The sequence below is a fragment of the Balaenoptera musculus genome, chromosome 1, assembly GCF_009873245.2.
Source record: "Balaenoptera musculus isolate JJ_BM4_2016_0621 chromosome 1, mBalMus1.pri.v3, whole genome shotgun sequence".
Classification (NCBI taxonomy): Eukaryota; Metazoa; Chordata; class Mammalia; order Artiodactyla; family Balaenopteridae; genus Balaenoptera; species Balaenoptera musculus.
The window spans coordinates 105,217,926-105,231,629 of NC_045785.1; the positions used below are offsets into that span (position 1 = coordinate 105,217,926).

Below are 13,704 nucleotides of genomic sequence, written 5' to 3' on the forward strand. Positions count from 1 at the left end.
TGTGTAAAGAAAAAATATAAACATATATCTAATGTTGGGAAAAAGTGGTTAATTTTATGTTATGTGAATTTCATCCCAAATTATTTTAAAAATTCAAGTGGAGGGGCTGGTTAGAGGTAAAAAGGAAAGATCTGGTTTCAGATATGTTGAAATTGAGATTTTGGAAAGATATCCAGAGAGAGAAGTCTAGAAGATTGCTAGAAACACAAAAAACTAGGAAGAAAGGTCAGGGATAGAGACAAGATTTGAGAGAAAATGGCTGAAAGTTATAGAAGTAGATGAGACTTCAAGAGGGCAGAATATATATATATATAGAATAGATCTATCTATGTATCTATCTATCTGTCTATCTACCTATCTATCTACCTACCTACCTACCTACCTACCTACCTCAGGACAGAATTCTGGAGATTAAAGAGGAGTCAATAAAGGAAATAAATGAACTATCAGAGTAGGAGAAAAATGAAGTTACTGCTGTAACATTGGAGTCAAGAGAAAATTTTAAAAGGAATGAGCAGTTAATATATCAATGAATCAGAGTAGTAAAGAAGTATAAGAAGAAAAGACTAAGCACAGGTAAATTAGAGGTCACATTGTGCTTCATTAAAAAACAAAACAAAAAAACCCACAACCCTGGGTTGTGTTCTTTATCCTGTAGTATATAACAAATAAGTACAAAATATGTTTGTAAAAGATGTCTCTCCCTACATATATTTGTTGTTGTTTTGATTTGGATAAATAATGTTTAAACAAGGAAAAACATGAACTAAAATATCATCTAAAAACAAACAAAAATGATGAAAGTCTTATATCATAAGATGATTTTCATATTCTTATTTTAAACTCTTTTTAACTCTTGACTAAAATTCCCTAAAATTCTTGGCAGTAAAGATCCCTTCAGTCTAATTCAAAGCACTATCCTCACCAAAGCTGCTCTCTTTTTAAAAAATTAATTTATTAATTTATTTTTATTTTTGGCTGCGTTGGGTCTTCGTTGCTGTGCACGGGCTTTCTCTAGTTGCGGCGAGTGGGGGCTACTCTTCGTTGTGGTGCGCGGGCTTCTCATTGTGGTGGCTTCTCTTGTGGAGCACTGCTCTAGGCGCGCAGGCTTCAGTAGTTGTGGCACACGGGCTTAGTAGTTGTGGCGCACGGGCTTAGTTGCTCCGTGGCACGTGGGATCTTCCCGGACCAGGGCTCAAACCCCTGTCCCCTGCATTGGCAGGCAGATTCTTAACCACTGTGCCACCAGGGAAGTCCCAGAGCTACTCTCTTTTAATACTTTCCTTGGAGTGGGGTCAACAGTTGCAACACTTGGTTTCATGGGGCTTTTTGCTGGTTTTACAAGAAGTTTAGGGAACATGTTACAACAGCAAATAAAATAATTAGTTTACTGACTAAACTTGTGAGCAGGTTGTTTCTTGGTTTCATTGTGAATGGGTGACTCAAAGCTCAGATGAAATTTTTATGCCATATTTATTTTGCCTTTGTCATTTTAAATGTTTGAATGACAACTATATTGAACTGCCTGTAGTGTTCTCACACAGTTCTGTGGGTTCTTCTTTTCTTTTGACTTATATATCCTAAGTGCCTACTCATTAAAAAAAAAGTTTTAATACTAAATCAACTTTAGTGAGGCATAATGTACAAACAATAAGATGGACCCATTTTAGCTGCTCAGTCCGAGGAGTTCTGACAAATCTATACATGTGTAACCATCACACCAGTCAAGATATAGAACAGTTCAATGTCCCCCAAAAGTTTCCTCACACAGCTTTGCGGTTAATTCCTCACCCTTCCCTCATCCCTGCTCCTGGAAACCACTGATCTGTTTTTTGTTATTATGGACTAGTTCTGCCTGTTCTAGAGTATCATATAAATGTTAGTACATAATATGAATTCTTCTGTCCTCGGCTTCTTTCAGCATAATGTTTCTGCTATTCCTTCATGTTGTTACAGACTCCTTTTCACTGTTTAATAATATTCCATTGATTGAATATTCTACAATTGTTTATTCATTCATTGATGGACGTTTGGGTTGTTTTTAGTTTGGAACTATTGTGAGCAAAAACACTGTGAACATTTACGTACAAGTCATTTTGCAGACAATGTTTGCATTTCTCTTTGGTAAATACCTAGGAGTGAAATTGCTGTGTCACTTGGTAAATATATGTTTAATTTTATAAGAAATTGTCATTTTATACTCTTAACAGCAATGTATGAGTTCATGTTGCTCCACATCCTTACCAAAACTTAGCACTATCAGTATTTTTAATTTTAGTCATTCGAGTGGGTAAAATGGTTTTCAGAAAAGGAGTCATGTATTTGGAAATTAAAACACATATTTCTAAATAAATCACAGATCAAACAAGAAATAATAGAAATTAGAAATCATTTACAAATGAGTTATAGTGAAAATACTACATATCACAACTTTGTAGATGCTGATAAAACAGTACTTAGAAGGAAATGAGTATTTATAATTATATTAGAAAAGAAGAATGGCTAAAAATTAATGAGGTCCACTTAAGAAGTTAGAAAAATAACAACAAAGTAATTTCAAAGAAAACAGAAGCAAGAGAGGAAACAATGAAACTAATGAAATAGAAAAGAAAGATATGATAGAGAGGCTCACAAAGCCAAAAATGCAAATTAAAACGAGATAGCATATTCTATCCTTTATAATGGCAAAAATAAAATGTCTAATTATACCAAATATTGCCATAGACCAAAAGGAACTCTTCACTTGTCAGGAATGTAAATTGGAATACCAATTTGGAGAGCAATCTAGCAATATCCACTAACACTGATGATATATATACATGTCATATATCCTCATGATTCCACTCTTATGTATGTACACCTACAAAAGCCTTTCAGATGTACACAAAAAGCATATAGGGCTTCCCTGGTGGCGCAGTGGTTGAGAGTCTGCCTGCCAATGCAGGGGACACGGGTTCGAGCCCTGGTCTGGGAAGATCCCACATGTCGCGGAGCGGCTGGGCCCGTGAGCCACAATTACTGAGCCTGCACGTCTGGAGCCTGTGCTCCGCAATAAGAGAGGCCGCGATAGTGAGAGGCCCGCGCACCGTGATGAAGAGTGGCCCCCACTTGCTGCAACTGGAGAAAGCCCTCGTACAGAAACGAAGACCCAACACAGCCTAAATAAATCAATTAATTAATATTAAAAAAAAAAAAGCATATAGAAGTATGCCCACTGTAGTATTATTTGCAGTAACAAAAAGTTGGAAAAAATCTAAATATCCTTTGCCAGGAAAATAGATAAATAAATTGTGATAGAGCCAGACAATGTAATATTGTAGAGCAGTCAAAATGAATAAATCTCGAACACATAACTAATGTTGCACCCAAAAATATAGATGCAGGAAGATATGTGCAGCATGAGGCTATTTACATAAAGTTTTAAAACATACAAAATAAATGATATGGATTGTTATGGCCAAATTATATGCAATACAAATATAAACACGTACATGGGAATGATGAGCATTAAATTCAGTATAGTGGTTACCTCTGGGGAGGCAGGAAACAGAATGGGATTAGAGAGAGCTAAACAGAAAGTTTCGACTGTACTTGTAATGTTTGATAGACACATATACACTATTGACACTATGCATAAAACAGATAACTAATGAGAACCTACTGTATAGCACAGGGAACTCTACTCAGTGCTCTGTGTTGACCTAAATGGGAAGGAAATCCAAAAAAGAGGGGATATATGTATATGTATAGCTGATTCACTTTGCTATACAGTAGAAACTAACACAACATTGTAAAGCAACTGTACTCCAATAAAAATTAATTTAAAAAAACCCTAGAAACTACATGCAGCAAGTATGCCAAAAGGTTAGCATTTCAAAAAGCAGCCATTCACCTTCATACTTTTCTGAATGTCTGAAATATTTCTTAAAAAGTCCTGAAAAACCTTTGATAACAAACGCCTGTGAAAATATTTTGTTATTGAGTATAAAGAGAGGCACTGTCATTAATTTGATCTCCACCTTCCAAATCCACGCTACCCTTAAACAAATCAAGGAGCCTGGGGTGGGGACAGTATGTGTGTGGTGATGTAGGGGGAGAGAGAAAGTTAACATCTGCCAGGAATTATACATCATATTATTTAAATATCCCTATTATAGACATTAAAAAGGGGGTTCAGAGAGCTTCAGTAACTTGCCCAGTGTCACTACAAGAAGAGATCACGGGGGCTTCCCTGGTGGCGCAGGGGTTGAGAGTCTGCCTGCCAATGCAGGGGACACGGGTTCGAGCCCTGGTCTGGGAGGATCCCACATGCCGCGGAGCGACTAGGCCCGTGAGCCACAACTACTGAGCCTGCGCGTCTGGAGCCTGTGCTCCGCAATGGGAGAGGCCGCGACAGTGAGAGGCCCGCGCACCGCGATGAAGAGTGGCCCCCCGCTTGCCGCAACTAGAGAAAGACCTCGCACAGAAACGAAGACCCAACACAGCCATAAATTAATTAATTAATTTTAAAAATTAAAAAAAAAAATGGTACCCATTCTCACAATTAAAAACAAAAAAAAAAAAGAAGAGATCACAGTGAGATTCAAACTGTATCTGGCTTCAAAGCCCATACTCTTTCCACTACCGCCCTGATAGTAAAAAATAACTCTTCTTGGAGGTGTCATTAAGATATGACCTAACCCTGTAGTCCAGGATGCAAGCAGCACAAATACTACAGCTTCTCATCAAGTCACACATGAGTATAGATCTCGGCAAGGAAGTGGTACTAGTGGAAACTTTTTAGAGAAGGAAATAACATGAGGAGTTTGAGTTATATAATAATTTTCCTAACTTCTCTTTATTATTTATGCCATGGGCCATTTAGAACTTTTGTCTCTCCCTGGAAACTTTGGAAGTGACACCAATTTTACAAATAGATTCCTCAAGACCATTAACCTATATAGAGGTTTGTTTGCTTCCTTCCTATTATGAGTTGAATGTACACCTGTTGTTGGTAGCCTAACAACTTGAGAGTTTAACAAATACAAATATGTACTCAAATATGCTTCCAAAATTACTAGGATAAGTGAAAACACAAAAGATTCTCTGTCCTAGTTTAGGCTTTGGCTTTTTCCCTCTAAGATAAGGGACAATGAATGGGTCAGGTACAACTTTTGTTTGTATTCAGTGAGCCAAGATTCACGTAGTCAGTTCCTTTGGCCCTTATACAGAAATTGGTTCCTCCATAGCCCCCTTTCCTTTATTTTTATTATTGATTTTAGTTTCCTGGGAAACAAAACCTACCTCTAATTAGAGAATGAGGCCACATTCCAAAGCTGCAGATTCCATTCTTCTCCCTCGACTCTTCCCTGGACTGTTTTGGACCCTCTGTAACATGATGTCTGATGGTCGAAACTGTCCTTTTCTCCCAGCCTTGGCAGAAAGCCAGTGCCTAAAGCTATGAACTCCAGCTTTTATCTTCCATCTGCAGGGTGATTCAATCCCAAGCAAAGTAACAACTAAAGATGTGGAAACATGCACCTCAGAGGCAGCTGTGGGAATCAGATTGGATCTGCACTCGGGCCTGCTAGAAATAAGAGACCACTGACTTTGGCATTGGCATGGAAACCTCTGCCAAGCACACACATAGGCAGGCGATCCCTCTCCCTCTCCCTCCCACTCTCTCTCTCTCACTCACACACACACACATGCGCACGCACACACACACACACACACACACATACACATGCGCACGCGCACACACACACCTTTCAGAGGAGAGGCTCTGTAAAATTCCCCACATATGGCAAACATATTGTAGGGGAAGCACCATGACTAGAGGCCGGTGGGAAAGAAAGAAAAAGAAAATAATGAGAAAAATCTTCAATAAGTCTAAATCGTTCCAGTCAGACCGCTGAGAAAGAATGCAAGGGACTGGAGATAAAAATTATTGGTAAAATCAGCATTATAACATAGCTAAACTCTTTCCCTATTTCAGATAATTACTAGAACTTACTCTGGTGTCCAACAATGGCACCTGAGGAACTAGTCTTTATATTTATCTGTAAGTACTTTACTTAACACAATGGATATACATGAAAAGAGTCCTTACATAATATAAAAAATATTTTTCTCTAACTCACAATTTCAAAAATTCTTCATTTTACTTGGAAATAATTGTCTGTGAGGAGATGCAGTTATAACTAATTTTAACTGGTATTGGCTCCCAACACTTTAATTCTAATTATTTTCTAAATTCCTATCATATTCAATGATCAACTAAATGCTTAAATGTACTGCAAAATTCTCAATATAAACTAACAAAAAAAACCTTGTTAAAATTACACATATAATCTCTAATTTATGTTTTACAAGTTAAGAATTGATTTATCAAATTTTCTCAAAATAAAACCAGAAGAGGGTCTTCCCTGGTGGCGCAGTGGTTAGGAATCTGCCTGCCAATGCAGGGGACACAGGTTTGAGCCCTGGTCCGGGAAGATCCCACATGCCGCGGAGCAACTAAGCCCATGCATCTAGAGCCCGTGCTCCGCAACAAGAAAAGCCACTGCAATGAGAAGCCGGCGCACCACAACGAAGAGTAGCCCCCGCTTGCCGCAACTAGAGAAAGCCCACGCGCAGCAACGAAGACCCAACGCAGCCAAAAGTAAATAAATAAAATAAATAAATTTATAAAAACAAACAAACAAAAAACCCAGAAGAAAATACTCTAACTTCTGCTTTAAAGAATTATTGGTAAAAGTTAATCAGATCATTTGAACACAAAATAACCTGTGATAAAAGTGGTGGAGTGGAAGAAACACGGACCTGATGTTCTCAGGGGCCTCATGCTTGAAGGGCTTTCTAGAAACTGAGTTTAAATTTTTACCTTGAGGGTAGGAGAGAGGTGCTGATGTATTTTAAGTAGAAAGATGACCATGGCTACAATGTGGGGAATGGACCATCGATTTGTGAGACTGAAGCAGGAGTGAGAGGGTAATTTAGCAGTCCAGGGTCCTCAGGTCAGCTCTGGCTCTGCACTGCCCCTCTGCCATCAGCTCCTGAGGCAAAGGCATGGTGGGAGACAGAAAAATGTTCTCTCCCCATGAGTACAGATCTTCCTCAACTTACAATGGGGTTATGTCTTGATAAACACATGGTTAAGCTGAAAATATTCTAAGTTGAAAATGCATATAATACACCTAACCTACCGAACATCATAGCTCCACCGTGCTCAGAACACTTACATTAGCCCTATAGTTGGGCAAAATCATCCAGCACAAAGCCTATATTATAGTAAAGTGTTGAATATCTCATGTAATTTATTGAATACTGTACTGAAAGTGAAAAACAGAATGGTTGTAAGTGTCTCGGTTGTTTACCTTTGTGATCTCAGGGCTGACCTGGAGCTGCAGCTCCCTGCTGCTGCCCAGTACCACAAGAGAATATCGTACTACATATTGCCAGCCTGGAAAAAGATCAACATCCAAAATTCAAAGTACAGTTTCTACTGAATGCATATTGCTTTCAAACCATCATAAGTTGAACCACTGTAAGTCAGAAACTTTCTATATAGCTTCCAAAAGTAGTGCCTTAGGAAGAAAAAAAGAGTCCTGGATTTGCCACCTACAAGCTGTTATGACCTCAGGTAGCTAATTAAGAAGATATTATTAAGCATTTACTAAGTACCAGGCACCTCTCAGAGATTTTCTAATTACTTAATCTCTTTATACCTTAATTTATTCATCTGTGAAAAAACAGTAATGCCTAACTCATGCACTGTTCTGAAGATTAAAAGAGAGGTCATATACATGAAACGGCTGGTAAATCTTACACGTTTAAAGATGCTCTATTTTCTTTTCAATCCCCCTCTACTGAAAACTCCACAGGTTGATAAAGACAGTTGCTAATTAATTGACTTTTGGATAGCAAGACATAAAATACAAACACCATGATGATTCTTCCACCTACTAGAACGTGGCAAATACGGGGCCAGGTCTTTAAAATAATAGTTTCAAGGCGACTAGCTTAGTTAATTATACTTCTTTCTACTTGAGAGTGGTCCTAAGAAGCAAAAGTCAATACATGCCTTCATAGTTTCAAGATAAAGCATCAGGAAGAACTTCCCATCATCCTCCATGAACGGCTTGAAGCTTTACAGCATTCTAGAGGAACTGATATCTAGGCACTCCTTTCTAGGCACTCCATAGGCACTAAGTAAGCATAGTTTCTAGTCAAACTATTATAAATGGTGATAAGCAACTACGTGGGATGGCAGTTTTCAGCCATTAAACATCAGCTAACACAGATTAGTGAAAAGAGGAAGCACAAAAAATTAAGGTTTATTTTTATGTCCAAAAGAGCTGATTTTATAGCAAATAAAAGAAAACCTGATTAACATATCAAAGGCATGAAAAAAGTGGGAGCATACAAATGAACTTATCTACAAAACAGAGACAGACTCACAGACACAGAGAACAGACTTGTGGTTGCCAAGGGGGAAGGGGAGTGGGGGAGGGATGGAGTGAGAGTTTGGGGTTAGCAGATGCAAACTAGTATATATAGAATGCATAAACAACAAGGTGCTACTGTACAGCACAGGGAACTATATTCAAGATTTATGTAATAAACCATAATGGAAAGGAATATAAAAAAGAATGTATATATATGTATAACTGAATCACTGCTGTACAGCAGAAATTAACACAACACTGTACATCAACTATACTTCAATTTAAAAAATACATACCACATCAGGGAAAAAAAAAAAGAAAAAAGTGGAAGCATAAAAACCAAAGTTCAAATTTTTTTTTTAAGTGCAGAAGGATTAACTTTACAGGAAATAAAACTTGATCAACAAATCAAAAGGCATGAAAAAAACAGAGACTTAAGATCCATAATCAAATGTGATGCATAGACCTTGGCTGGATCATCATTCCAACAAGCCAACATTTTGGAAGACATTTTGGGAGAATCAGCATAATTTGAACATGGACTGGGTATTAGATGATAATATGGAATTATCATTAACTTGTTAGGTGTGATGACAGTATTGTGGTTATGTAAGAAAATGTCCTTAGTTTATAGAGAGGCATGTTGAAATATTTAGGGCATGAAATGTCATGATGTCTGGTATCTGCTATAAAATACTTCAACAAAGAAAACAACATTGGCTAGACAAATCACAGAATGTCAGTGATGGGGGTAGAGTATACTCTTCTCTCTACTCTTCTGCATATATTTAAAGTTTTCTTTATTAAATATTTTAAAAAGGAAAGAAAATCTGATAAAATATCCATCCATCCATTGAGTTGTAATAAGGTTGGTTGCCCGAATTAAAGAAGGAAATGGCCCAGACCAAGCATGTCTTGAGGACAGAAAGACACCTGAGGAAGTCTTTAATACTGTCTTTGTGGGACAAATTGTGAAATGTGGGCTGATGAGTACTTTCTTCAAATTTTACTGGCAAACTATCGAAATTCCCCCAAGGGAGCTGAAGTCAGGGATGGTAGGAGGGGGAACTGGGAGCCAATTTAGAGCCCACTGAGGAAACAGGCAACACCAGTTGCCTCCACTCGCTGACCTAGACCCACATAATGAGCTCACTAGTTTGGGAACCAGTGAGCTCATTACGTAACATAAAAAAACCAAAGGGAAGGTGGTGAATTTTTTTATCCCTCACTTATGAGAATGTTCTTACAAAGTCTCCCATATTGTGGGTTACTATTTCAATTGCTATTTTGAACAACAATGTACCACGTGGAAGAAGATACCTCAATTACTGCAAATTTTATACATTTATGGAGGTCACTGCCAAAAATCCTTTACAAAGGAGAACACTTTTAGAATACGGTAATCATTTCTGGGGCTATGAGCTCAAAGTGCAAGTACTGGATGTGATTGTAAATAAGCCTTTAATTTTAAAGGTCACTTTAAAAAGCAACTGACAAAGTGGTTACTTTGTGGAGATTAGACATTTTCACCTATAAGAAGTATGGAAATAAGTACTGAGAATACAATTTTTAAAAAGAATATCACATAAGGATCAAAAGAGAGCTTGTATCAAAAACAGCTAAGACGGAGTGAAGATGGTATGCTTTGGAAAATGCATTAGGTGACTCCAAAACTGGCTCTAATGATGACCAGCATTATAATGTCAGAGATGGATGTGAAGAGTTCGGATAAACATTGTTTCATGAAATATGAGAGGCACCTTCCTTTCAGAGAGAAGGTAGGAGTGCTTCTGAGGTAGGACAACCAAGAGGGTGAGAGATCTAGGGCGAGCTAGTTTGAAGAAGGTAAGGCCTATGGGACAAGGACCTGGAGGGTAAAGATGGTGCACAATTAATGTCTCCAAGTTTGGAAGAGCAGTCATGTGGAAGACAGAGTTGATTTATTATGTATTTTTAGCAAGAAGTTAAATGAGTGGCTAGAAGTTACAGGGAGGCGGGTGTTTGCTCAGTATAAGCAAGTACTTGATAACAATTACATCTGTCCAAGATTGAATCTGAAAAGTCATACGTAAGGAAAGGCTTCCTGACCAGCTGTAAAAAAGGAAATTGAGGTAAATTGCCTTTATGGTCATTTTAATGATTAGATTCTATTATTCTATCAAATTATCTCTAAGCTGGCAACAAGTTTAAGTTGATAACTGCATTTATTTTTTGAAGATACTCTTTTCATTGATTACATATTTTTAAATGGTTGCTCTGTGTGAATCATTATATTAAGTTCTGTGGGTGATTAAATATATACAAAAATAATGATCGGCAGAAGTTTATGACCAAGAAAGGAGTTGTACACATGTATAACACGTTCCACACATGCATACATGTTAACGTGCCAAAACATGTATAACGTACCATTCCTTGGCTGGGGCTTTGTCACCAGGTTAAAGCAGACATGTAATAAGGGCATGATCCAGTTAAAATTTTCACCTTCTTTGCTAGGGAGTCTCTTAAGCGCCTTGTCTCTAGTCCAGGTTATCTGCCTGTCCAAGAGTAAACTGATTCATACATAGTAAAGATATGAGTCAAAAATTTTGGCTTTGTTCTAAAGCCTTTCTTGGCTTGGACTCAAGACACTGGACATTGTTTTCCAATTTCCCAGCTAGTTCTCTCAAATCTTCTCAAAAGTTATTATACGAAGAATGAACATTGGGAATTATCCAATAGACCTTCCAAATGCAATACCCAATAAAGCAACATCGGAGTTACGTAAAACCATCAGTCGCTAAAATTCTATCCCTCATCACCAGGAGACTAGTCAACAGCATGAATTCATCTGTTTGAATGCAACCCAGTACAGAAAAACAATTCCAGGGTTAGAAATACTAATGGGATACAACTTTTTGGTTTATGAAGCATTATAAACTTACCTAGTACAGTGGAGGAAAAGTTGAAAATACTATTGCATTATAATAATACTCAATGATATGAATCTAGGGAAAACATGAAAATGAAACAGTCGCATTTGATGAAGTCACACTTGAAGGGTCAAAAAAAAAAAAAATCAAAAACAGGAGCTATATAAACCATTCGATTTTTTCCTCAATCTGAAAATAAAAAAAAAATTTCTTGGTTCTAATCTGAGAAGCTGACCTGAGATTGTTGAAAAAGGATGCTCTTCTCTGGGTTTATGCCGCAGGCAAGAAGAGCAGCCGTCATGTCCAAGATGCTCTGCCGGAGGACGGCTGGGTCTTGGGGGACAGTGATGGAATGTAGGTCAACGATGCTGTACAGCACGGAGTCATGCTCGTCCTGTAATCTCACCCAGCTCTCAATGGCTCCCAGGTAATTGCCGAGGTGGGGGATTCCTGTAGGCTGAATGCCAGAAAATATTCGCTTCATGGAATCTTTCTGGAACGAAGAAAAACAAACAAAATTGCTTTTGAAGCAGAATCCATGAATCCTATGCCCATGTTTGATGGCTACGCATTTTTTAAACTGCAATCTGACAGTCATCATCCTTAAATGCATTTATTTTGTAAAGCACTATGTTAGGTGCTATTAGGAGACAGAAATGATATTAAAAAAATCTTTTTTTGCACTTAGAAGCTTACAAACACAAAGGCTCATAAGAAAAGGTCTGTATCTCCAATCTAACTGGAGATAGAGGATATGCTTATGAAAATAAAAGTAACAGTACAGTATGACAACACAATTGTGACTGGTTTGGAAAGGTAAATAGTGGGGTACAGGCAAGAGTTCCCAAGAGGAAAAGATGACTGTGGTTCTGGTGGTCAGTTACAGAGACTTTAGACATAGAATCAAATTTCACTGGAGATTAAAGGGGCTCCAGGGGTTTTTCACGTGACTTCATTCATTTTGCAGTTAAGGCAATGAAGGCCTTAGCATTAGGGCTAAAGGCTACTCTTACTTAATTCAGTTTTCTTTAAAAATAAAAGAATTTGAAAAAGAATAGATACATGTATATGTATAACTGAATCACTACGCTGTACACCTGAAACTAACACAACATTGTTAATCAAGTGTACTCCAATATAAAATAAAAAAATAAAAATAATTGCTGATATTATCATTTAATGTGCAGGATCTGGGCTAAAAATTAGGAAACCTATACTCTATTTCTGATATTGCTTCTTGATAAAGTTATTTAACTTTTTCACGCTTCAGTATCCATTTACTTTTGATAAAATCATAGTTGGTTTTTTATTTCTTCAAATGAAGTTTTTAATTCTGCATAATTTTTTAAATTATAAAATCATTTTTGACATGGTCATGCTAACCCATTGGTCTATACTGTCTATTATTGAAGTTACAATAGGAAATGAGAAGGAAAAAAAATGTGCCTCTGTATTTGTAAGCTTTTGAGTGCAACAAATTTTTAAAAAATATTTTCTGTCCTTAATACAGATAAATGATAAAATGCATCATTATCATTTTTAACAATAATAAAAAATTACTAATAACAACCATAATTTACTGGACAACTACTATGTTTCAGGCATTTATGCTCAGTGCTTTATATGCATTAATGTATTTATTCCTTATAATATACAATATGGTAGGCATATGATTACCTCTAATTTACAGATGAGAAAACTGAGGCTCACAAATATTAATAGATTGCCTATGGCCACACAACTAATAGGTGGAACTGAAATTTCAAGTCAGGTATTACTGACTTCAAAGCTCATGTACGCTTCTTCCACTAGCTACCATGTTTTGCTTAACCACCATCTATTAAGACTTCATTACATTCATTGCATTATTTTGCAACGTTTCTGTTGCAACAAAAAAAAGTTATGGGGAAAAAAAAGAATATTCTCTACATGTATATTTGTGTATTAAGTGCCAAGTCTCTCCAGTGTACATAGGTAGGAGTTGAACTGCTGGATCATAAGGTATGCATACGTACCTTCAATTGTACTACAGCATACTAAACTATTCCTAAGTATCAGTACGTAACAATGTGCAGTTTCTACCACCAATTCCTATTGTTCCACATCCTCACCAACACTTTGCCAGTAGTTCTATTTTTAGCTAACTGATGATATAGGGTAGAATCTCATTATGGTTTAACTGCATTTCTCTGATTATTTATTAGAGAAGTTGAGAACTCATGGTTTTTGGTATTTTTATTTCCTCTTCTGTGGAGAGCCTATTCAAGTTATTTTGCCTATTTTTCTCAGCTTGGATTATTTTTTCATTGATTTAAGAATTTTTGTATATTCTGGATCCTAATATTTTGTCAGTTACATGTGTG

General features: G+C 37.1%; 1 protein-coding gene across 2 annotated transcripts in view; it reads right to left on the reverse strand.

The window, feature by feature from the left end:
- The window catches only part of WARS2 (tryptophanyl tRNA synthetase 2, mitochondrial), an 87,262-nt gene that overhangs the window by 33,673 nt on the left and 39,885 nt on the right, over window positions 1-13,704 (reverse strand). For both annotated transcript variants that reach the window (XM_036825347.1, XM_036825336.1), the window contains one exon: window positions 11,577-11,834. In XM_036825347.1, coding sequence (XP_036681242.1) covers window positions 11,577-11,825 — 249 coding nt within the window. In that variant the 5' untranslated portion in view covers window positions 11,826-11,834. The remainder of the gene's footprint in view (window positions 1-11,576; window positions 11,835-13,704) is intronic.